The following is a 25,062-nucleotide window of genomic DNA, read 5'->3' as shown; positions in this document are numbered from 1 at the left end:
TGTCCAGAGCAATATTCATCTTTGTTATTACTTTATGAGTTCTTGGGGCTTAGCTTGGGTATTAAAAACCTGTGAATAGGTCCCCGACTCTCTCTAAATGGCACCACACTGTCTGGTTTCAAGCATTGTTTGAATATTTTTGACACCCAGTGTAGCCCATTCAGATATTTTTTTGGAGGGCATGTGTGAAATGACTCACCACCTTCCATTCTGTAAAATGGCCCACCCTCTTCCGTTCAGCATCACCCATTACCCTTGGTCCTAGTCACTTGCAAGTGATCTCTAAGGCAGGAACAACCCAATGTATATCAGCAAAGTGGGACCATCCGCTTATCGCATTCAGGAACTGGTAACAGTAAGCAAGTCATAAATAAGTGAATCAATAAGCTAGGATGCAAAGGTTAAACGACTGTGTCAGCTCAGTGTCATTTGCCACATTATTTCCTCATGGAACAGTGAAAGGAAGAAGATACATTGCAACAATTAACAAAGAAAAGTGGATGATCCGCTTTCCTTCATTTTTGGGATTTCTTTTCCATCTGACCAATGGCTCTTTTCAGGCAATCCTGTACCTGGGTGATTTTCCTCTTGCTATCAGCAATTCATGTTCAGGCACAGAATTCAGGTCAGTATGTTTTCTGGGTAGTGGGAAAAACTTTGATCTGGGTTGGTTTGATTTTTTAATATAAAAGGATATACCGGTAGAAAAACAATTGCCACAGGTGCTCTCAGTGTGCAGCACAAGCTGGTACCTGTTTTACTGGAAATATGTCCTATCACGTAGGATTCTTGGAAAAGTGTGCCTTGGATCGCAGCCTGAATGCCGTTCGTATTCCAAGCATAGGCTGTAGCATGGTTTGGTTCCTGTCAGCCAGAATCTATATAACCTTTCCAATATTCTAATGAAAGATGTATTTTGTAGCAGACCTTTGAATGGCCAAATTATCACACAGGCAAGAAGGCGGCCATTTCAAAAGAAAGGGAGTGATTTATTGTTAATTATCATTTGAATAATTGATTTACAATTAATTACATGGACAACAAAAATAGGGGTATGCATGGATGGCACTTTTTTGACTATGATGTCTGAAATTTACTTAATAACTGGAAATCAGTTAAAGGAATTAATGATATGAAGAGGAATATTTTTACACGATGTTGGGTTTGTCCCAAGTTATAAGGTTAGAAGATGTTGGCAAAGTTAACTATTTGCTAACATTTGAAAGACTATACCTTGACATGTATATATCTAGATATCAAGTGGGTAAGAAAGATTATTAGGCAGATTGTCTTACACCTGCCTGTTACTGAATTCAGGGGTGAATCTGCTATGAAACTAATGCTTCAGGGCCCCTAATCCTGGAGGGGCCCCAGAAGCAACTTAAGTCCACATTGCTTAAAATATTTGGGTCTAGTAGACCCAATTTGAGTTACATGACTCAAACTTTTCTTCTTCTTCCTCCTCCTCCTCCTCCTCCCCTCCCCCCTCCTCTTCTTCTTCTTCTTCTTCTTCTTCTTCTTCTTCTTCTTCTTCTTCTTCTTCTTCTTCTTCTTCTTCTTCTATATTTCAACGATCCCAATTCTTTGAGTGTCAGTAGCACAGATGTTGTAAAGGTGTGGCGATCTGTTGTGGAACAACCCCATTGAATAAGATAAATGGGGTTACCCAGACCTTGTTGCTGGTTGCAAAGGGGCCCCCAATGGCAGTTCAAGCTTCAGGGCCCCAAAAATGTAGGTCCACCACTGTCTGAGTTACATGATATTTCCTATATATTTGTGCAGACAAATTCTTGGAGTAGAATACACAAAGCACTAGTTGATCTTTTGACTAAGCTTGTGCTTTGGGAGATTTAAAGTATTGTCTTTTGTTTCACTAGATTGTGGTGTGCAAGATAACCCTGTTGATGTTGAAGAGAATAACCCTCCTGGGGCTTTGATTACCAACATTACCACAGCTGACGGTGTCACAGTAAAAATCAACCCATTGGTAATGAATGGTGACCAGTTTGAGATTCAGAACTCACAACTGCTCCTGAAAAATCCAGTGGATTATGAGGTAACGAACTGGTATAAAAAAGATGCAGAAATATGGCATAGAATCAGAGAGTCTTAGAGTTGGAAGGTTCCCCAAGGGTCATCTAGTCCAACACCCTGAAATCCAGGAATCTCAGCAAAAGCATCTATGACAGTAATGGTATCCAGTCAGACTCCTATCTAGAAACATGGTAAAGTGAGGTGGAAATGAATCAGGACAGTACAGTCAGAACCTAAATATCCAAATATGATAAACCTATTTAATAGCCTTAATTAAATTAATAACCTTAATTAAAACATTTAAAACAAGTGCCTTGCAATTATCCATTCTCTCTGTGCTTTTATATAAACAGAGAGCCACTACCAGGAAGGCCCTATCGGGAAGCACCAATAACTTATATAATAAAATAAAATAAAATAGGATTAGATAAGATAAGATATAAGACAAGATAAAAATTGTGCTACAAAAGCATGATTTAATTGAAACCATTTGTTTTTAATGCAGGTTACAACAGCGCTAGTTGTAGAGCTACAGTGCTTTAGAGCGGATATGGTCGTGAGTAATATCTGAAATGCTACTTTGTGTTGTGTTGTTAGATGTTGCACAAACATAGTGGGAAACACTTCTCTGCAAGGTCATCTAGGTCAATAGTTTTTCCTGTGAGAACCACATTCCCTCAGCAACTAATCCGCCAGGGGCTGCATGCCAAGTGTGGGTGGGGCTGAAGCTAATGGTAGACATCGTCACACCCATCCTCTATCTCTGCTACACCCTTTGCCTCCTTCGCCCACTTCTCTTTCTCTCCATCCCTTGTCAATGGGTGCCAGGGGTGCGGCCAGTGCTCCCCCCTCCTCAATTTTGTTTGATAATTGCAATTTTCAAAAACAGGTGTATTGTATTTTTTTAAAAAAGAAAAACACAAAACACTTGAAACTGCTAAATTTATTTTATTTTAAATTGCAAGAATAAGTAATGCAACATCTTTGAATTCAGTGGCATTTGCTTCTGCAGACATGTCTTGGGTTGAACTTTTTGGATTATTGTCATTTTCAAACTTAGCTCATGTTTGAAGCCAAGGTGGACCACCCAACATTCCTTGTTTAAATATCATAGTTCTAACATCACCAGCATCACCCCTGATTTTCAGCATTTCAACAGTCAATCAATTGCTAACATTATTCTGCTTTGCTCACCACCAGGTAAATAGTATTATTGTTGTAGTGAACATTATCAATGTGAACGACAACCCTCCTGTGTTTCCAGAAACCAACATCACCGTCAATGTTCGAGAGGTATGATGATGATGTTGTCTCTGCAACAAGTGACAATGGGCTGTAACGATACTTCTGACAGAACCATAATCTTGGGAAGAGTAAAACCTTACGCACAACTCTAGAACATTAAAATACAAATATTAAGTATAAAACAATGAAATAGAAATAATACTTAATCATAACATATTATTGCTGTTTCCAATTTAACTCCAAAATAACAAACAAATATCCAAGAGAGTTAAGAGAGAAATATAGATTTCAACTCTATTACACTATTAAGCTCACTAAAATATTTTCTTTGAAACAAGTTCATAAAAACTGCTCAAACAGCAATGTTCACTTTGTTAGCCCTAGATACAATTGTATGCAAATTAACACAACCATTTGGGAAAATATATACTGTATAGAAGATGCCAAATACCTTTCCATCCTCAGGTCTCCTTCAGTGACTAGTTACAGTGCACAACAGATTTCCAACCTCAAATCAAGAAGTTCATTCAGAAAATAGGGGTAGCTGTTCATTTAAAATATTGGCTGCAATGTTCAATCACACTGTTTAAATAACTCTATCATATCCCTGTTTATTTTTATTTAGCAATATTTCTAAAGGGATAGCATCCTAATATGGTACAGTGGTACCTCTGGTTATGAACTTAATTCGTTCCAGAGGTCCATTCTTAAGCTGAAACTGTTCTTATCCTGAGGCACGTTTTTGCTAATGGGGTTTCCTGCTATGTGCACACCTCTGGCGTGCAACTTCTGTTCGCATCCTGGGGCAAAGTTCGCAACCAGGAGCAGCTACTTCCGGGTTAGTGGAGCTCATAACCTGAAGCGTTCGTAACCAGAACCGTTCATAACCAGAGGTACCACTGTACTAGTATTGTAAAGAATTCATATGTTGTAATTTATAATGCCGCCTACTTCCTTTGCCAGCAAAATCATGTATCTGCAATACATGAGGTTTTACTCCTTTATTTAATATAAATACAGAAAACTCTTCTTATAGCAATTTAAACATGAAAAGACTAAATGTAAATTTAGATAAAGGTATCCCCTCTACAATAAAGTTATTAATAGTCAAATGCAAGCTTCTCCTATTCTGACTGAAGGGAACAATAACTCTCTTTTATACTACCGTAGATAAGATCCTTATCGTTATCCCACACAGAATCTTGTCACACTGAATCTTTAAAATGATTAAGCCAAACATATTCGGTTTTAAAATACAATGCAGACTCCCCTCTGCATGTGATAACTTGTTGTATGGTTCTATTTCATTGTGCCTTATGTGATAAACCATTAATTCTCTTGTTTTTTTACCCTCTCACTTAACGCAAGGTATAAAGAGGCCAATGGGGGGATTGGTTAGAGACTAGGACTGGACTGGGGAGACCTGGCTACAAATCCCCAGGAAGCTCATGGGGTGACATAAACCAATCACTCTCTTTCCATCTAACCTGCATCACAAGGTTATTGTGAGGGGGAAATGTAGGTTGGGAGGAGAGAACCATATGCTGCTGTGAGGTTTTTGTAGAAGCGACAGGATGCAAATACAGTATTAAAAACGGAAAAGCCTATGTCTATGTGTCTATGCATTTAGTATAGTGCCAGGCTAGATGTGAGGCTATAATTATGAACAAAGTCAACACAGACATTTTGGGAGGGTTATGTAAATTCAGATAACAGCTGAGGAAGATCCTGCACAGCTTCCATAGGCAGGAATGGAAGTGTTTTCAAAAAATGCCAACAGCAGCTTAGGAGAGGAAAATAGAGAGGTAGGAGGATGTTAAACTCCGTGCCTCACGGCACCATGGTCCCCGGGACTCCTCAGGCTTCCTCATCACTGTGGTCCTTTTCATTTTGGCCCAGAAATCTGCAAGGAACTCGTTGCTCCTTTATTCTAGATCGCATTTGAATGTTGTGACCTACTGTATTTTGGTTCTTCTGAGAAAATTGTGTGCATGTTACTTATCTGCCTAGTAAATTATGTAAATTATCTATCTGCTGTAAATTACGTGTGACAAAAAATAGCTCAAAATGATCTTCCTTTTTGTTTTGTTTTTCAGGATACAGTAGTGAACACAACTGTTGTGCCCCAGGCTAATGTAACAGCTAAGGACGCTGACAAAGACACAATATATTACAGCCTTACAGCAGATCCACCAGTTAGTACCGGGTATACTGTATACCGTAATTGGGTGGGGAGTTAGTATAGCCCAGGCATAGGCAAACTCTGGCCCTCCAGATGTTTTGGCCTACAACTCCCATGATCCCTAGCTAACAGGACCAGTGGTCAGGGTTGATGGGAATTGTAGGCCAAAACATCTGGAGTGCCGAAGTTTGCCTATGCCTGGTATAGCCAGTGGCACAGACAGGTAGTTTTAGTGAAGCTTTTTCAATGGAAATGTGTATTTGTTCACTTACTTCTGCTCCAAAGCCCTGCACTGACGGCACACCTGAGTACAGCCTCCCTTAGGACAGAGGCTGTTCTTCTGTGGGATCCCTCCCAAATGTACCACTCCAAGCATCGTTCATACTGTTGCATGCCATTAATACTGTTGCATGCCACTGCAATCTCCAAGTGATGCGTGATTCCGGGGGTTCCAGGTGTGTCTGTGTTTCCTTTTGGAAATGGGGCACAGCAGAGACTGTGGTGTTTTTAGGATATATGGTTTATTTGCACATATATTCAACCTGAGCCTATGATGGCAGGGTTCAAAGCATTAACATTCCAAGAGAGCCTTGCTTCTCCCATAGTTGCAGCCCTGGATCCAAATAAACATAAAACATTATTCTCTCTCTCTCTCTCTCTCTCTCTCTCTCTCTCTCTCTCTCTCTCTCTCTCTCTCTCTCTCTCTCCACTGCTTCACTATCTGTGTTACCTCACTCCTAAGCTTCCAGCCAGATTGCTTCAGTTGCTTCCACCCTCTCTTTATCTGGGGACCCTACTCAATTGGTGTCTCATGCCCAGTTCCTTTGACCCTTTGATTTCCTAATGGTGCATTACCCCAGGCTATCACCTCACACAGGAGGCTAGTCCTGGCTTAATTAGCTATTGACACATCACAGGAAACATGACCGTGGCACCATTAGCTTTTGATGCATGCTGATTCCAGAGAATTAGAAGTGTCTAAAACACAGTTAAAATACACATGGGTCAAGCATAGTTTTCACACTCTAAGCCTTAATTAAAAGGATTTAAATGAAAACTCCATTGTACCAGTAAGAAACCAGAGATCATATACTTTCCATAACCCAGTCAGCTCAGATGTCAAAACATGCAACAATAAGCAATACCATTGACATTGAACAGTGTTTTTGAAATAGCATTAGGCTCCATATCTGTGATGAAGAGTGTGTCATTATCTCTTCTTGTCTTCTAGGTAGGATTGGAGTATTTTAACACTGAAGGAGTTAATAACCCGCAAATTTACTTGCGCAGAACCTTGGATTATGAAAAAATTAACTACATGCAGCTTGTCTTATATGCCATGGTGAGTTTTATCATGAACAAAATATATGTTTATTTGCAACTGCCCTGCTGCACGTGTGTTTCCACATTCACCAGAAAAATGCCCTTGTGCTTTCAGGGTTGCCACTGGCAATCTTGACAATTGCCAGGCCCCCACATCCCAAAAGTCTGGCCTAGGTATAAGAGCTCTGATGCGCGCACACAGTTCCTTGCTCTGCAAATGCTTTCTCAGTCATTTCAGTGCAGAGACTCAAATATTTAAATAAAAGTGTTTGCAGAGCTTCCCCCTTCACTGAAATACATAAGAAAGATCATGCTGAAACCCTACTTGTTTACCCAGGAGTTTCCTGGCCATGAATATTGGCTGCTGCATGTGGCCAGCCACTGTGGTTATTGTATTATTGCAAATGTTATATCATAACAAATTGTGTCTTGTTTTTTGTACTGGGTGGTATTCAACTAAGGGCTTCCAGAACAGTGCAAGTGGAGAGGCAGAGAGGGATCGTTCCATCTAGCAACCCCAAATAATGCTTGCCCTGGTTGAACCACTGCCTTATCTCAATGTTGAATTCCTCCCACTCTTTTTATTTCTGTACATTGCATTCTGTTTTCAACTATAAAGGAGTATGCCAATGTTTTAAATAATTCAAATCGCACATTGGTGCTGGACTATCAGTTTCCAGCAGGGTGCACACATGCCCTTTGATCAGAGGTATTGCCTTTAAATGAATTTATTCAATTTGGCTGGTATGAATCAATGCAGCTACTTGAACTCAGAACGTCTGACAAGGGTAACCTGCCCTGGTGGGTTTTGCAAGTATAGTGCTAGGGATTGTTTTGGTGCTGCTGTTATAATGGACATGTTCCCATTTCTTGTTTTTGTCCTTCATTTTTCTTTCGTATAGGATGGGAAGGCCGGTGAAGCTCCACACACAGCCACTGCAACAATAACCATACATGTCCTACAGGCTGACCGGAGACCTCCCTGGTTCCAGCCATGCACTTCTTTTGGAGGGAATATAATGTGCATCAACCAAGGCTACACTGGCACGGTCAACGTCTCGGAGTATATGGTATGCACAAGGAACCCTTAGGCTGTGTCCACCCTAGGATGCCTCACTTAATTTCACTTTGCTCCTCTCGGTCCCCATAGAACTCTTTTTGTCTTTGCAGTCGATGGGCTCAAAGATCAGCCCAGGAGTGCCCTGGAACTAAGCAGCACCTCAGCATGCCACATCAAACCCATAACAGAATTGGTGCCAATACCAAGAGGGCACTGGCTATTCCCAAGAAAAGTACCGTAGCTGGGGCAGCTACTTTTACAACCCAACCAAACACACTTTGCATGAGGCTCAAACTACATCTTTGGTTCTTCCCTCCACTTTCCTTTAACCCATTGCAACCTGTGGCAAAGGATGTCTAAGCAAAAAAACAGCAGACAGAATCTGCTTTGCCCATTCCCTCCCATCTTTTTTTTAAAAAAGCTCGAAAACACGCCCTTGTTGCTTTTTTTTGCCCATGAGGGAGAAAGAAATGGGGTTCTCATATCTCCCCCCTCCATGTCTTTCCCTCCACACATGAAAAGGCAATTTGGGGAGGGCGATATTGAGCTGGAAAAGTGGCAGAAGCGGGAGGGGTTAAGCCATAGCTGCCAAGTTATCCCTTTTTTACAGGGATTTTCCCTTATGCTGAATAGGCTTCCTCGCGAGAAAAGCGAAAACTTGGCAGCTATGGGTTAAGCAGCCAGCCAAACTTTCTAACTTGTTACCTGCAGAGAAGCCTATTAGCCATGCTAGGGCTGTTGCTCCCAAGTCTTCTGCTTCTCTCCAGGTTAATGCCAGCAAGCCGGGGTATGAATCCAAACAGCAACACAATGAGGAGTGTGCTTTCATACAACAAGTGGGGTTCAGGAGCAGATTTTTCCTGAGTGGGTATGCTATGAGCAGCCTACCCCTCCCAATAAGCATCTTCTTACACATAAGAAATGGCAGTGACAAAACAATACTTCTACGTGTCATGAAATTAGCTTCTACTACCAGGAAATGGGACTCTTTGTTGTGGCTGCCACTCCTTTAGGCTACAGTGGCTGCTTCCTGATCATGGACTTGTTGTTCTCTAGGAAAGCAATAACCTACTGTTCGGCATGTAAGCACACAGCTTGCGTTGAGGCTGGAGGCCACAGGCAGAATGGCAGGTTTCATGCCAAGCTTATTAGATAACCTCTTTAGCATGAGAGATAGAGAGCAGCAATGATTGCAGGCTAGTGGGGGGAGCAAGCATGGGAACAATGGGGGTACAGAGCATCTTCAACAGGCCAGGACCTCCACAACAGAGTGAATGTAGCCACATCATTATCATCATCATTAAGTTTATATCACTCATATGTGAAAAAGGCTTCATTCAGTTCATCACCAGCCAGCTGCAGCATCAGCTCTATAATTTTTAATTTGTTTCAGATATGTTGTTATTGTAACATCTTGTTAACTAAAAACCAGACTTGTAATGGCTGAAAGTACCTGAAGTGAGCAAATGCTTTGATTTTTCGTAACATCTGAAAATGATTTACCTTGTTTATTGCAGAATGAGTCTTTGGTCTTGGAGCCAGGACCCCTCTATGCTATTGATGGGGACAGAGATTTGAATGAAAAAGTAGAGTATGCAATTGCTGATGGTGAGTAGATTACTCCTACCCACAGCAAAATAATAATAATAGATGTTTTGGCTGCCAACATTTCCAAGTAATTCAAGGCTTAGTGAATAAAATCCCTGCATAGCCTTTTGAGTTTCTATATGTTCTAAATAAACTACCCCATGTATTGGGTAGATAGCCCATGACAGGCACAGGTGTGTACACACACACACACACACACACACACACACACTGAGCCTTGTATCCCAGCTGTGTGGTGGTATCAGAGCCATGGGTGTAGCCAGGATAGCCAGGATTTATGTTGGGAGGGCAGAACTGAGCTATCTGCGAAATAATAATAATAATAATAATAATAATAATAATAACTGTAATAATTACTCAGTTAGTTAAGTATTTTTATTTTTTTACTTGATGGAGGGCAGCTGCACACCCACCCACCCACCCCCGCTACACCTATCCCATTCTTTCTTCTGGTAACCAGAAGTTCCAATTGCTAATTTTCTCCAATTTCATTAGGAAATGATGACACATTCTTAATAAACAAGGATTCTGGGGAAATAACAATGAACAAGACTGTTAACACTCTGAAGACTTTCATGCTGTATGTTGTGGTAAGTCTCTTGGTGATCTGTGTTGATCAACTCCTGGCTGGAATATGTGTTTACCAAGGAGAAAAGAGCTAGCTCAGCTTCCCTCAAACTGGTGCCCTCTGATTGTTTCGGACTGGCTAGGGCTGATGGGAATTGTCATTCAAAGGATCTGAGGGCACCAGGTTGGGGAAGGCAGAGCTAGGCTGTGAGGATTGGCTCTTAGCCATTCATTAGATCAGGAATGGGGAGTCTGTTGCCATCCAGATGTTGTTCATAGCAAGCATGGCCAATGGTTACCATAGGGATGGTGTGAGTTGTAGTCCAGCAATATCTAGCCGCTTCACAATATCTAGTCCAGCATGACTAAGCCGCTTCTGGCGAACCAGAGCAGCGCACGGAAACACTGTTTACCTTCCAGCCGGAGTGGTACCTATTTACCTACTTGCACTTCATGCTTTCAAACCACTAGGTTGGCAGGAGCTGGGACCAAACAATGGGAGCTCACCCCATTGTGGGGATTTAAACCGCCGACCACCTGATCGGCAAGCCCTAGGCCCTGTGCTTACTTTCCATTAAGTCATTTTGCATTTTATCCCTTGAGGAGAATGACTGTTCTTGTGCTTCTTGTTCTCTCTTTCTCCAGGCTTTCCAGACCAACAATCCATACAGATATTCCCAAACAACAGTGGAAATCAAGGTTGTGCGTAGAAATGACCACAAGCCGTACTTTGAGAAAGCCCTTTATGCAGGAACTGTGTCTGTGGGCCTGCCTGTTCCCAGCCTGGTCATGGAGGCTCGGAAACCTTCAGTGCCCCTACGCATCTTTGCAGCGGATGATGACTTCACTGATGTATGGAATTTTAGATGCCTTTGAAGGTCACTGGGGTGCCAGGAGGGGGTGGGGGGTGGGGAAGAGATGTTAAGATACTAATAATGATATCAGTTCCTATGTGAGGTTCATGAGAGTTAATGCATGGAGGGTTAGAACGACCCTCATATCTCTTTTAGCATTATGATCTCATGTTTGTTCTTGTGCAAATCTTCAAACCCTGATCTGCATATGACCTGCTCACTTTGCCTCTCATTTACCTGTATACAGTGAAATAAAAACCATCTGGATCAAGCAATCTTTTACAGGCACCAAAAATAAAATAGATAAATTGGTCGCGATCCCTCTCCCCCTCCCCCACATTAAAAACTATTTGGTCAAATATTTATTTACATTTTATGCCCTCTCCTTTCTTCCATAATCAAGGCAACACACATGGGACTCCCAGGCAACCTCCCAGCCAAGCACTGGCCAGCCGAGTTTTTACAGCATAACTGTATCACATGCCCTGAGATCATTCCCTGGGACCATTTTCAATTTGGACATTCTGTCAAATAAATAAGGCTCTGAAATTGTGTAATTCAGAACTTCCTGATAAATTTGGAAGTAAGAAGTGGTTCAGTTTATTTAGTTATTTTATCTTATTCCGTGTTGAAGGGGTTGCAAAATGAGCATTGGAAGGTGGGGCAGATACATACCCCACTACAACCTGGAGGAAATAATTGGGGCAGGCTGAAAGGAAACATGTCGAAAGTGTTGACAATAACAGGGAAGCTGATACAGACAAGGCCACATCCAGGACATTGGCACTAGTGACTAGGTGCATATTGCATAGCCAGGGTGGGAATGGGGTGGAGAGCCTAGGGGCAAATTGTTGTCTGGCTTCCATGTACTTGATTAAAGTCTAATATATTTTTATATTCTCCATTCACAGAAATTCAATCCTGATATCAAATACCAAATCCAAAACAGCACGAATTTCACAGTTACCGTAGATGGATTTCTCCTGACTGCTGTAGTTTTGGATGTGGCCTCCACCGTCACCCTTTTGGTAGGTCATCTTCCCCCCCAAATTGAGTGCTTATATTACCGTAATTTGATTGCAATGTCTGATGTTAGAAAAAGGCACCAGAGGCCCCTTTTAAGCATGGGCTGCTGTCATCATAATTTCTCTCATTGTTATTTCTCGCTCCAAGAGAGTCTGGTCATGGTTAATTTAAAGTGGACAAAAACAAACAAACACAGAGATAGGAGAGGGGACACGATAGTTATTAACATTCTGATCAGAATCACATTTGTTTTAAAAAATGTAACAATATTGGCAAGCTTTTAGTATATTTGTTCCAAACACTCTGGAAACACAAATTAGGAAAGATTATGTATCTTTTATTAGACCAGGTTATATATATATATATATATATATATATATATATATATATATATATATATATATGGTAAGATTTCTGTGTAAAGCTTGCATTCCACTGCACCAATAGAAGATTGTCTAATCTTCTACCTTACCTATTTTGTGTTGCTTTTCCTTTTCATAATAAATAGTGGCCTTGCTCTATTTGAGTGCTGTTGTGAGGATATTTGAATGAAGGCAATCAACAAAATGAAACAGGAAACCCTTTCATCCTAATTTTATGCTTTTAGGGGTCATAATTGTGCTGCCAAGCTTCACACTCTTGCCAGACCTATCTATGCATTGCATATGTAGACATCAGTTGTATGTTCTGCAGCACTGGAGTGTACAGATTACACATGCATTGACTCCGATGCACAGAAGCTTGAAGTGTTCAGAGCCCTTAACTAATTTGGTGCCTTCATAAATGGATTGACAGAATAAATGCATTTATGTGAAGGGTTAACATCCACTTTTATGTCTGCACAGGCTATTGCTAATGACACAGCTACTCTGCAAGAGGTCAGCACCCTGATAACTGTAGATGTCAAGCCTTTGGAAAGTAAGTTAGCACATACAGCGTAGATGAAATATAAGGATCACAGATATTGCTCAGAAAGACTAAGGCAAAAGTCTGCTTCCAGATTGTCTCTATTTGTCTCTATTTACCAACAAATTCAGATTACATATTTAAAGCGGTGTGTGCATGTGTGTGTGTGTGTGTGTGTGTGTGTGTGTGTGTGTGTGTGTGTGTTCTTCATCAGCAAACATACTTTCAAAACAATGGGACATACTGCCATAAGGAAAGTGACAGGAAAATGCAATGGAAAGTGCAGGATAATAATGGCTTGGCTCAGCCAATGTAAGAATAACTACTACTTATTTTATTTTTATTTTTATTTTATTTTATTTGTGCCACCCATCTGACTGGGGTGCCCCAGCCACTCTGGGTGGCTCCCAATGGAATATTAAAAGCATGATAAAGTTTGATACATTTAAACTGTAGCAGGTTTACCACTGTTTGATGTGATGTTGTATAGCCTCCCTGCAAACAAAACAGAATGAAGGTTCAATAAATATATGACATTATATAGCCACCCCACAAACTTTGTACAAACCAACCAAGATTAATGCTCAATTAACAAGCCATCTGGAAGTTACCTTAGGGAAGGCATGTTGTGCTATATGGCTTGAGGGACCTTAGCCTTATTTTTGGCCCAGCAAAAAATAAATAGCAAGCCTGAAAGCCTAATTTGGACAGTCCAAATGTGCCCTTACAAAACATTTGGTCTGTGATTTTGGATCTGAACTAGTCACTAACCCTTTTCCTAGCATAAAACTAAGGGCATAAGTATCTTTGCCAACAGCCATAGGGTTTACCATAGGGTTCTGATAAAATACCTGTTGTCATGATTTTGTCTACATGGGAACTATAAAGGTTCACCATCTAGGGGCTGTTACAATATTGTCCCCATTTCATAATGGTTGTGAGCCTTAATCTGTGCACATTTCATATGAATAAGGTGTTCAGTTTCTTGGTGTAAAGATACAACACTGAAAAATAACTAATACCATGGTCTAATGCATTTTCAGCTACAACCATTCTTCCTACAGCCATCACTACCACAGGGGCAGGGACCACTATTTCAGATATTTCAGATTTACCACCTGGGACAATCACTACTCTTCCTATAACACCTTCTGCAAGTACAACCAGGAATACTGCCATTACAGAGAAGCCTGCAACAGGCCCAACATCTGACTCAATCATCCCTCCTTTTGTAACTACAACAAAGTCTCCCATAATCACAGGTAGCACTTTAGAACCTCAGACCGCCAGTTCTCCCTTCACTGGGATAAGCCAAGCAACAGATAGGACTGATGAATCTACTGCTGAAACAACTTTTCACTCTGGAGTAACTGAGCCTTCCATATCCACGGCAACAGGTGGAACGGTCCAAACTGTTACTTCAGCTTCTTCTCAGCCTGGAACCACCACCACACATCCCACAACAGGTATAAGCCCAGCAACAGATAAAAGGCCGACTGCAAATACACCTTCTCAGGCTGGAACTACCACAAAGCATCTCGTAACAGGTGAGAGCCCAGCAACAGATGGTACTATAGGGCAATCGACTACTAAGGCACCTCAGACAGAAACCACCAAAGTAACTGATACGACTGTTTCTTCCACTGTTCCAACACCTCTCTATAATGGAACAACCACAGGAGATGCAACTAGAACAACCACCCTATCGATAACAACTTCATTTTCTGGCACCCAAACGACGTCCACTCAACCAGGTAATTCATCTCATAGACTATCAGAACCTGTGTCTCCTCAAATACCCACCACCACAAGTTGCCCAAGACATAGAGTAAACATGTTATTCAGAGGCAGACTATGCATGACATTTGTCACGTGGTTTGGTTCTGCATATGTGGTTTTCTTTCACAAATAACCAGCATGGTGGCTTTAACAGTCCCTTTTAGAATATGTCCCACCCAGTGGCTGTTATCCATCAATGAAAGAAAGCTTCTTGAGATTGGTTCAGGGAGTTGTTGGAGAAGTGTCTAGGTTTGGGGCCTAGGCCATGACATTAGGTATTACATGCAGGGATCCCAATACAGCTAAAACTGATTGTGAAAAACTTGAAACAAATGCTTAGTCGTGGCTTACTAAAATTCTGCTCCTTTGAATGGGGCTTTTAAAAGGTAAAGGACCCCTGACAGTTAAGTCCAGTCGCAAACGACTCTGGGGCTGCAGCGCTCATCTTGCTTTACTGGCCGAGGGAGCTGACGTTTGTCCGCAGACAGTTTTTCTAGGTCATGTGGCCAGCATGACTAAGCCGCTTCTGGCAAAACTAGAGCAGCGCATGGAAATGCCGTTTACCTTCCCATTGGAGCGGTACCTATTTATCTACTTGCACTTTAATGTGCTTTCAAACTGCTAGGTTGGCAGGAGCAGGGGCTGAACAATGGGAGCTCACCCCGTCGCACCGCCAACCTTTGGGCTTAGTCATGACTAATTTTAGCTGGATCAGGGACAGAGTGGGATCAAAATGATTAGAGATAGTGTTGCTCGCATTATTTCTCTGTGTAAGGTAAGACCACTATACCCCCTGATGCATTTGAGAATTGGTTCACACTGAAGTAGTAAACCTGTGTCTGGCCTGTACCATTTCTGGTGGTGGTGGGGGACCCATGTGACTGAATGTTCTGTGAGACAGAAGAGGCTCAGGCAATGAATCCTACTCGAACCTGGCAGAACTAGCCTAGCAGGGAAAATAGCAGGGAGTGTGTATGAATTGGTCAGGTAGGTTACCAGGGCGAGGGAGTGGACCAAAGAGTCTAGCTGGTCAATGCAGAGTCTATTAGCTCATATGGCATGTTAGGTCAGGTGTTCCCAGGTGTGAGGGCTCACCCCCTCCCATTTGTATTGGGCTTTGTCCTAGAATTCAAGCCTGGGATCTCCTGCATGTGAAACATGAGCTATCCATCCGAAATAGGCCTCGTCCTAAAGCCCCTGAATCCCTGGTATGTGTGATGGGGTGTTGGGGTAGGTGGAAGGAAGATAAATATCCCATATGTGTCTAAATAGCCATATGTGTCTAAGGCTTGGGTGTTGTGTGAAACTGCATGCAGTGCAGGTTTGAGTCTTATTTATTTATTTATTTTGCATGCAAAAGATGAGTGGTTCAGTAGGGTCTCTCCCCCCCCCCAGGTGGGGCTCAAACTCCCTTCTCCTGCTTCTTTGGTGTGAACTCCACTGGAAGCTGTTACTGTTATTGTTGGGGCTTCATGAGATGTATTTTTTTGCAGATAGAGCAGGGTAGAAGCCAGTTAAGAATGGGTAAGAAAAGAGGCAGCAGAAAGCAACAGACTGAAAATATTATTGACAGGTAGGACAGAACGTGCCAGAGACTTTTAAAGTGAAACAACAGGGTCAATAACAGGGTCAAATGAAGTCATAGAATCATAGAATGGTAGAGGTGGAAGGGACCCCAAGGGTCATCTAGTCTAACCCCCTGCAATGCAGGAGTCATGGTAGCTTTAAGAGAAAGAAGGAAAGCAATGTCAGGAACGGGCATTATACCTTTCTGGAATCCAAGGCACAATACATTAGCCCTGGGAAAATGTAATTCTTCCGCCATCAAGGTGGCCCGTTGCTATCTGAATGCAGAGTGGAAGAATGTAGTTGCATATCACTGCATACGCACCATACATTCAAAACACATGGCTCCCCCCCAAAGAATTATGGGGATTGTAGTTTGCCCCTCACAGAGCTACAGTTTCCAGGATTTGGGGTGTGTGTGTGTGTGTGTGATTTTAAATGTATGGTGTTTGTTTAGCCTGAGTCGGGCTGACATCAGGAACACAACCCCACCCTTCCAAGGCCTGCGTAATTTGCTGACCTTTGAAATGTTTTGTTTTCCACAATCACCCCCCTCCAACTTCCCTTCTAAAGGAGAGAGGAAGGTGGGAAGGTAGGAGGGCAATAAAGTCTGCATGCTATTGAGAGACTGGTTTCATTAAAAAAAAATCAATAGAGGCTGAGCTCTCCATTGTTGTTTCACTCAAACACAGGAGTTCTCCTTTTTCTCTCTTTAAAAAGAGGGACAGTGCCAATCCCATTTTGTGGACCTGTTGCCTGGTCCCTCTTTAAATGTAGTTCTCTGAAGGCTTTGTAGTTCCTCTCTAAAGTGGATTTCTCTCTCCCAGACAGCAAATTCAAGTCATAGCTGCCAAGTTTTCCCTTTTCTCACGAGGAAGCCTATTCAGCATAAGGGAAAATCCCTGAAAAAAAGGGATAACTTGGCAGCTATGATTCAAGTATTGCTAAGCCACTCCTTCTTGGCTCTATCCCCATACAGAGTAAGGTGATATCTCCCATGGGAACATAGAAAGCAGCCTTAGGAAGCCAAACCACTGGACCATATAGCTCAGTATTGTCTACACCAGGGTTTCCCAAATTTGGGTCTCCAGCTGCTTTTGGACTACAACTCCCATCATCCCTATCTAGCAGGACCAGTAGTCAGGGATAATAGGAACTGTAGTCCAGAAACAGTTGGATCTCATCAGTTTTTCAGTTTTGCAGGCACTGGGATATTGTAGCATAGGTTTTATTTAGATGGGAGCTGTTTTGAGTAAAGCACCAGGGAAAACAATGTGTCTGGAAAGATTTTGAACCTAATAAAAGGTAAAGGTAAAGGCGCCCCTGACCATCAGGTCCAGTCGTGTCCGACTCTGGGGTTGCGGCGCTCGTCTCGTTCCGGTTCATGTGGCCAGCATGACAAAGCTGCTTCTGGCGAACCAGAGCAGTGCACGGAAACACCGTTTACCTTCCCGCCAAACCAGTCCCTATTTATCTACTTGCACTTTGATGTGCTTTCGAACTGCTAGGTTGGCAGGAGCTGGGACCGAACAACAGGAGCTCACCCCGTCGCAGGGATTCGAACTGCCAACCTTCTGATCAGCAAGCCCTAGACTCTGTGGTTTAACCCACAGCACCACCTGGGTCCCTTTTGAACCTAATACTCCTGTATATTTATAGCTGCTATTACCCCTGTTTCCAATGGTACAATGCCAAGGGATTCATCTGTGAAGGACCACAATGCTCTTTAAAGGCACCATCCAACCTTACTGCAATCTTCCTAATTAAAAACAACAACAACCATCAGCCTTTTCTTAATTTCCATGGGCTTTGGACTGTGCTGCCTAAAAGACAAACACTTCCTGGTACTTAAGAGATGGTAAGAGATGGTACTTAAGAGACCTTACAGATGCTGAGGCTCTGTAAGGTCACATCCACACCATATATTTAAAGCACATTTACCCAACAACCTTAACAAGTTACAAGTCCCATGATTCTGGGGGGGGGGGGGAGAGATGAATTATAAACGTACAGTGTGGATTTCGGCCTAAGCCCTGTGCTTAGCGTACAATGTTTGCATACCCTCCAACTGTCCCAATTTGAGTGGGACATCCAGGAATTACAGAAGCCATCTTGGCTTCGGATTGGATCCCAGGGTGCGGCAACAAAAGATGCCCGTTTGCTGGGGGGGGCATGCTCTTGTGTGAGTTACAAGACTCCTGCAACAGCATGACCGTGAAAGACGTGAGTTCCGATTTTCCTCTGTGGTGCATTGGAACTAATGAACTGCCAAAAACAGTGGTGCATAGGTCATGTTTGCTGAGGCTGATGGGAACTGCAGCTCAGCAACATCTGGAGGACCATCTGGAGGGCCTGCTCTAACCCACCATGCTTTCCACCTTTGGCTGACTGGCAGTGGCTCTCCAGGGTCTCAAGTTGGGAAGTCTTTTTGGACCCTGCAGCTGGAGAGCCTTTAATTGCATTTCATTTGGGCCCGTCTGCCTGCAGAGTACTGTATGTCATTTACCACCGAACTAGGCATCACACTTCTCCATTTCTAAAACTGAGCCACCCTTCTGGCTGTTGCTCTATCCAAAAGATTGTTTTATTTTTAAAGAGGAAAAAAGCCCTAATTTAATAAGTAGCAAGAAAAAAACCACATAAGCAAAATGCATTTAAAGTGGCAAAGCAATTGTAACAACAACAAACAACAACAACAACAACAGCAACATTTTATTATTTATACCCCACCCATCTGGCTGGGTTTCCCCAGCCACAAGTGTGGAGGGGGGGATGGATGGATATTGTCTTGGAACTTAAGGTTTCAGAACAATAAAAAATGTCAATTTTTAAATGGCTTGATTGGGTTGTTTCCAAAAATGGCTTCACATGAAGTCAGTTTAAGAATTCATGTAACATATCAATTTTTCCTAAATCAGTTAGCAAGCAGTAGCTTGCTTCCAGCACTTCTGAAGTTGTGTGATATTGGCTATTTTTTAGAGGTGAAGTTTAATAAATGTGCTAGTCCTTTCACTTCATATTAATGATAAACTCTTAGAAGTAATAGAAACCTGCAGGCAATAGTCAAAGTCCACACTGCTGGAGATTACAGACATGAAACTAATAGCTGGTCACGGTTTTACTAATCGCCACAAAGCTTTAAAACGATAGCTTGATAGTTAACAGGGATGTGAAGTGTGAAATGAGAAAGGACAAATTCCTACGGCAGGCAAATCCAAGTCAAGCTAAGAAAATCCTGGCATGTGTTTCCGGTTGGATAGAAACGTGGAGCATAGCTATCTGCTGATGACTAGTTCAGTATTAGATACATTAACTGAAAAGCTAGGGATACTTTTAGATCAGCGTTTCTCAACCGCTGTTCCGCGGCACACTAGTGTGCCGCGACGTGCGGCAACGAGAAGGGTGATTTACATTGTCACGTGCCTGGCGGCCGCCAATACACACCACTAACCCACCGGAAAGGAAGCCGGCTGGGTCACGACGCGGGGTGAGCGCAGCTCTCAACAGCCACCACCATGGGAGGGTGGTTTTAGACAAACTTAAAGAAGCTGGCTGGATGAGCTCAACCTGAAACTTGCTGAGCAAAGGATTGTGCTGGCAGAGAAATCAGCGGCTTGTGAAGCCTTATTACAGAAGATTGCAACCAACACAGCAATTGGCAAGTGTTTCTTACAGTCATAATTATATAGTCAATATAGGGCGGCACAGAGTTAAATGTTTTAACTTTTTTAATGGTGGTGTGCCTCATGATTTTTTTCATGGAACAAGTGTGCCTTGGCCCAAAAAAGGTTGAGAAACACTGTTTTAGATATATTGCGTCATGGAATCTGGAAGAGACCATCAAGGAAAGAGGAGGAAGTACAGTAATGACATTACAACCTCTTAAACCTGTTATCCACACCCACCTATCTTACTCCTTAAGTCTTACATTGACTTTCAGGAGAATTCCCCCTTGCCCAATGATTTTTTAAAAAATTGTTTTTCATTTAAATACAAGAACAACACTTAACTACAGTAACTTGTTCAGTGGTACATCCTTATTACGTTCCATATGAAGTACGTTCATAGTGCACAAGCAGTACATTTGTTTACCGTATGTATTATCTGTTAAAGTAGTCTCTCCACAGAGATTGTTGTGTTGAGGATGAAATCAAAGTATCTATTTATAAAAGAAAAGGAAGGAAGCCAGGTGCCTTTAATTACCCTTTTGTGGCAAGTAAGGCATGCCAATAAAGCCACATTCCAAATATTATTGAACCAGATTTCAATGGGGATTTCTAGAGATTTTTTTCCCAATATCAGGCTATTGTTTTATGTTTTTGTTTTCAGAACAGAGTTGTCTGTATAGAGCAGATGACATGGTTGCTGTGGGCGCCACTTTGGGATGTTTACTGCTAGTCACATTAGTGCTGCTCGGACTGGTCTCCTACAAGTATTACAAACTAAAACAAAATGGAGAAGACAGCGAAGTAAGTGGACCTTTTGCTATACATTGATATTGGAGTGAGAGTACAAGCCTTAGTTGTGAAGAACTGCAGTGTAGGAATTTGTGAGCTTTTATGCTTTCATCATGTTGTAACGATGGCCAATGACAACAGAAATACCCAAAGAAAGATAAGAGCCTTGTTTAAAAACATCCTTGGTCCACTCTTCACTGCATATGCAACGAGTTGTTGGAAAGTCACACCTGTACATCAGTTACAACATCACACAAGCTAGTATGTTGAGCTAGGATTGCAATTTGTCAAGCAGAAACAGAAGAAAAAGTTGGGGCTGCCATGTGAGCATCAGCCACTACATAACATTTGTAAGTTCTCAGCATTCTCTGCCTGGTATTGCATGAAGCATTTGTATGTAATACAGTCAAACCTCAGGTTACAGCCACTTCAGGTTGTGTCTTTTTGGGTTGCGCTCTGCGCAGAACCCGGAAGTACCGGAACGGGTTACTTCTGGGTTTCGGTGCATGCGCATGCACAGATGCACTAAATTGTGCTTTGCACATGCACAGAAGTGCCAAATCATGACCTGCACGTGCGCAGATGCGCAGACGTGGGTTGCAAACACTGCGGGTTGCGAATGTGCCTCCCGCATGGATCACGTTCGCAACCCGAGCATCCACTGTATGTAAATATGTAAATGTGGCAAACATACTAAGCAGAAATGAATTGTGTGATTTGGCTAATCATTAGATTGAATTATACCACAGGGGGATTAGACCCAATCATTTCTAATGGGGGTGATCCTTCTCTATGCCCCTCACTTCCCTTTCCCTTTCCATCAGTATGAACATTAAATGTCCCTCTTTTGCAGTCTGTTGAAGCCTTGATCAATGGCAACTTAGAAGGCAATGAGAATCCTAACTACTCAGGTGGAAAGGAGGATAAGTTGCCAGCAAGTGTGAAGTCTGAAGATGACAAACCAGTTGCAGAGAAGCTGTCAGGCACCCCGCCTCCTTTGGAGAAAGAGGAAAGCAGCCAGGAATCAGCAGCTTCTGATACGAACAAGGAAGGTGCAGAAGGTGACGGGGACACAGACAGTGAAAAGGAAGTGAGATCCATCCTCACTAAAGACAGAAGGATGTCAGACGATGGCTACAAAGCAGTGTGGTTTAAAGAAGACATTGACCCAGAAGCTAAGGATGAAGTTTTGATGATTGAAAATGACAGCGATACAGAACAGAAAGGGAATGAGAATGACAGTGACAATGCTGATGACCAGGCTGGTGACAATGAAGTTGGTGATGGTGCCAGAGGTGGCAGTGACAGGTCCTTCACTCTAGGAAAAGCTCAACTCCCAGAAATTGATTCTACTGATGATCTTCAGGATACAGAAGAAAATGGTGTTTTTTTGTAGGTGAAATATTGTCCAGGATTCTGTGATAGAGCTGACTGTTTTAAACTATGTTCTGACCAAGCTTCTGCAGCTTCTTCCTATTACCTCGGCCAATTAATGAGCAGCATTCACCAGGAAGGGCAGTGTGCAATCTTGTCCCCTTGGTAATATATCACACCTTCCCCAAGGATAAAGGTGATAGATAACAACATCTTGCAGAATTGTTAGGATCATTCAGCTCAAGCATGATAATTAATATACAGCAGCCAGGACCAACCCAAAACAGTTTGATCCCTGAAGCAGCCAATTCAAATGGAGCCACCACCTTCCAACATGAAATAGCAAATGGCTTGTAGAAGATGTACCTGTTATCACCGGCATAGTGAGCTCGGCTATGGTTGCTGCTAGTTTACTTCTAAGCAATGGCTGCTGTTCCACTGGTGTTAATTCTGCTAGTAGATTTGGACTCATAGTGTTCAACACAGAGATGTCCAGCTTGGTGGGATCAATGCGGCCAGTCATCAGCAAAAGCCAACATCTGGAAGATGATGATGATGATGATGATGATGATGATAATAATAATAATAATAATAATAATAATAATAATAATAATAATAGTTTTATTATTCTCCCCTGCCCATCTGGAATAAGCTCTTTAATGAGCAAAGTTGGGATAGTATTTACAGAAGTGTTATTTCAAACCAGGAGAAACACAGTGCTAGTAGTTTATGGGACTGCCATCTCCTTCACAAATGTCTAATTGCGCCAGGACATTGCCAATATGGTCCACTGGGTGGGCTTGAATTCATCCCACTTCCACCGTGGATTGCCTGGGATAAGTTACTTCAAATTCACATGACATATGGGCTGCTGCGAAGTTGGTAACAAACCAACAGTGCCCTTTGACTACTCAGAAATAAAGCACACTGAATTCAATGGGGATTACTTCCAGATGAGTATAGGATTGCAGCCTATGGTTGTGATAATGACCTCATTTTTCTCTTTTTTCTTTTCATATTTTTAACATTACAAACATCCATTCAAACCAATTAACAATGATACAAACTTGGGGTTCTCTGAACCCCTGGACTCCCCACCACCACCCCGGTTTTCAAAATGTACATTTTTTAAATCTTTACCACATTTGATTACATTTATCTAACTTTAATACTTTTTTTTTAGGCTTTTGGTTTTTGCAGATTATGCGTGTTATGAAAATCCTACTAACGTCTTTAAGTGTTTAGAATATTCTTTAATATAATCTATGTATTTTTTCCATTCTGTATTAAATTTGTTTTCCTCTTGGTGTCTGATTCTTCCAGTCATCTTTGCCATTTCAGCGTATTCCATTGTCTTCATAATCCACTCTTCTTCTTTTTTTCCAAATAATATTTATTGATTTTCAAACATTACAAATTACAAAAATTCACAAAAACAAAAAAAGAATAAAAACTTTAAAAAACATATCAATTCTAACATTTTAATTAACATTGTAGACTTCCTCGATTCCCCTCGCACTGGGTCCATTTTGAACTCCAAATTAAGCAATTTTCATTTATTATCTTCTCTGGACTTATGGTACTCCACATATTGCTGTACAGCTCCCATCATCCTTTACGTTTTGCCATGCTGGTGTGATTGGAGTCCAACAACATCTGGAGAGTCACAGGCTCCCAACACCTGCATTAGAAATGATGAGGAATGGGGCTTACTTCTAAGTAAGTAAGCATAGAATTGTGCTGCAGAACTGCTGTTATTTTCAATGACGTTTATTCAAGGTATTGCCATTTTTATTCTATAAGGCGAAGTCAAACATTTGATTCTATGAACACCAACAGTTTCACAAAGCTCTTCTCACCTGGAGTACTGTGTCCAGTTCTGGGCACCACGGTTCAAGAAGGATACTGACAAGCTGGAACGTGTCCAGACGAGGGCAACCAAAATGGTCAAAGGCCTGGAAACGATGCCTTATGAGGAACGGCTTAGGGAGCTGGGCATGTTTAGCCTGGAGAAGAGAAGGTTAAGGGGTGATATGATAGCCATGTTCAAATATATTAAAGGATGCCATATAGAGGAGGGAGAAAGGTTGTTTTCTGCTGCTCCAGAGTAGCGGACACAGAGCAATGGATTCAAACTACAAGAAAGAAGATTCCGCCTAAACATTAGGAAGAACTTCCTGACAGTAAGAGCTGTTCGGCAGTGGAATTTGCTGCCAAGGAGTGTGGTGGAATCTCCTTCTTTGGAGGTCTTTAAGCGGAGGCTTGATAACCATCTGTCAGGAATGCTTTGATGGTGTTTCCTGCTTGGCAGGGGGTTGGACTGGATGGCCCTTGTGGTCTCTTCCAACTCTATGATTCTATGATTCTCTTAAAGCATTAAACAAACAGGAGGTTAGAGCGAAACATCATAGTGCCATTCTTTACGTGCATAATTCACAGGGAATCAATTTCAAAATGATGACCTGGTGATATACTAGGATGGTACCATGGTGTATTACACCAACAAAATTAAATTAAATAAACAAAAAAAATGTAGCAGTAATTGATGGAAGTGTCAAAAGGGGGGGGGGGTGATTTCCCCAGTTGTGACAGAATTGCCCTTCAGCCAAGAATTATTGATATATAAGAAGAGAAGAAATGAAAGGGGGAAGCCTGAATAATGGATTTGCAATTTTTCTTATTGGCTTATAAAAGCAACTTTTTAAAAATAAAAAATAGATCAAGAATTGGCCATTAATATGATTGTGACAGCAAGAAAGAAAATATGAAGAATATGGGAGACAGAGAGACTCCAGTGATCAAAGAATGGATAAATCATGTGATAGGGCAGAAAAGTCAATGTTAATATAAGTTCTGTTTGAGCTGAAGAAAATTAAACTATTCTCTGTGAGATGGGTTGCAGGTGTCAGAGGAAAGTAAATATATTAACATCTAATCATGTCATAGGCTTAGACTTAGCTGTGATAATTATGTAGAAGAGAAAATATAGTTTAATGACTGCTAGGTTGGTGCTTTTAAAGAAATGCTATCTCTCTTTCAGACCTTAAATAATATAATTGTATTAAAGTCCTTTATAATAAG

General features: G+C 41.8%; 1 protein-coding gene across 4 annotated transcripts; it reads left to right on the top strand.

Moving 5' to 3' along the window:
• The first annotated feature begins 392 nt into the window (after positions 1-392).
• Positions 393-25,062, top strand: CDHR5 (cadherin related family member 5). Of its 4 annotated transcripts, XM_035122257.3 has the most exons (16): positions 394-625; positions 1,878-2,056; positions 2,540-2,590; positions 3,235-3,327; positions 5,376-5,474; positions 6,693-6,803; positions 7,687-7,854; positions 9,362-9,452; positions 9,948-10,042; positions 10,665-10,871; positions 11,785-11,901; positions 12,745-12,817; positions 13,849-14,352; positions 14,485-14,559; positions 20,480-20,619; positions 21,461-25,060. In XM_035122257.3, exons 1-16 carry the CDS (start codon positions 547-549, stop codon positions 22,001-22,003), a joined length of 2,625 nt encoding a protein of 874 aa, XP_034978148.3. In that variant the 5' UTR covers positions 394-546; the 3' UTR covers positions 22,004-25,060. The 4 variants fall into 4 exon arrangements, with proteins under 4 accessions (XP_034978162.3, XP_034978156.3, XP_034978148.3 ...); XM_035122271.3 differs by having other exon boundaries at positions 393-625; positions 14,203-14,559; positions 21,461-25,062; XM_035122265.3 differs by having other exon boundaries at positions 393-625; positions 14,068-14,559; positions 21,461-25,062.

The sequence above is a fragment of the Zootoca vivipara genome, chromosome 1 (genome assembly GCF_965207765.1).
Source record: "Zootoca vivipara chromosome 1, rZooViv2.hap1.1, whole genome shotgun sequence".
In the NCBI taxonomy this organism is placed as follows: Eukaryota; Metazoa; Chordata; class Lepidosauria; order Squamata; family Lacertidae; genus Zootoca; species Zootoca vivipara.
Note: the sequence above shows the minus strand (reverse complement) of the source record. Positions and strands in the feature narration are given on the sequence as shown.

Bases quoted from the DNA above. Each gene is read 5' to 3' on its own strand.
- CDHR5 (XM_035122249.3), top strand. From the start codon at position 547: ATGGCTCTTTTCAGGCAATCCTGTACCTGGGTGATTTTCCTCTTGCTA. The intron at 2,057-2,539 runs GTAACGAACTGG...TTTTTAATGCAG, and splicing joins AAAATCCAGTGGATTATGAG to GTTACAACAGCGCTAGTTGT. The intron at 20,620-21,460 runs GTAAGTGGACCT...CCTCTTTTGCAG, and splicing joins AAAATGGAGAAGACAGCGAA to TCTGTTGAAGCCTTGATCAA.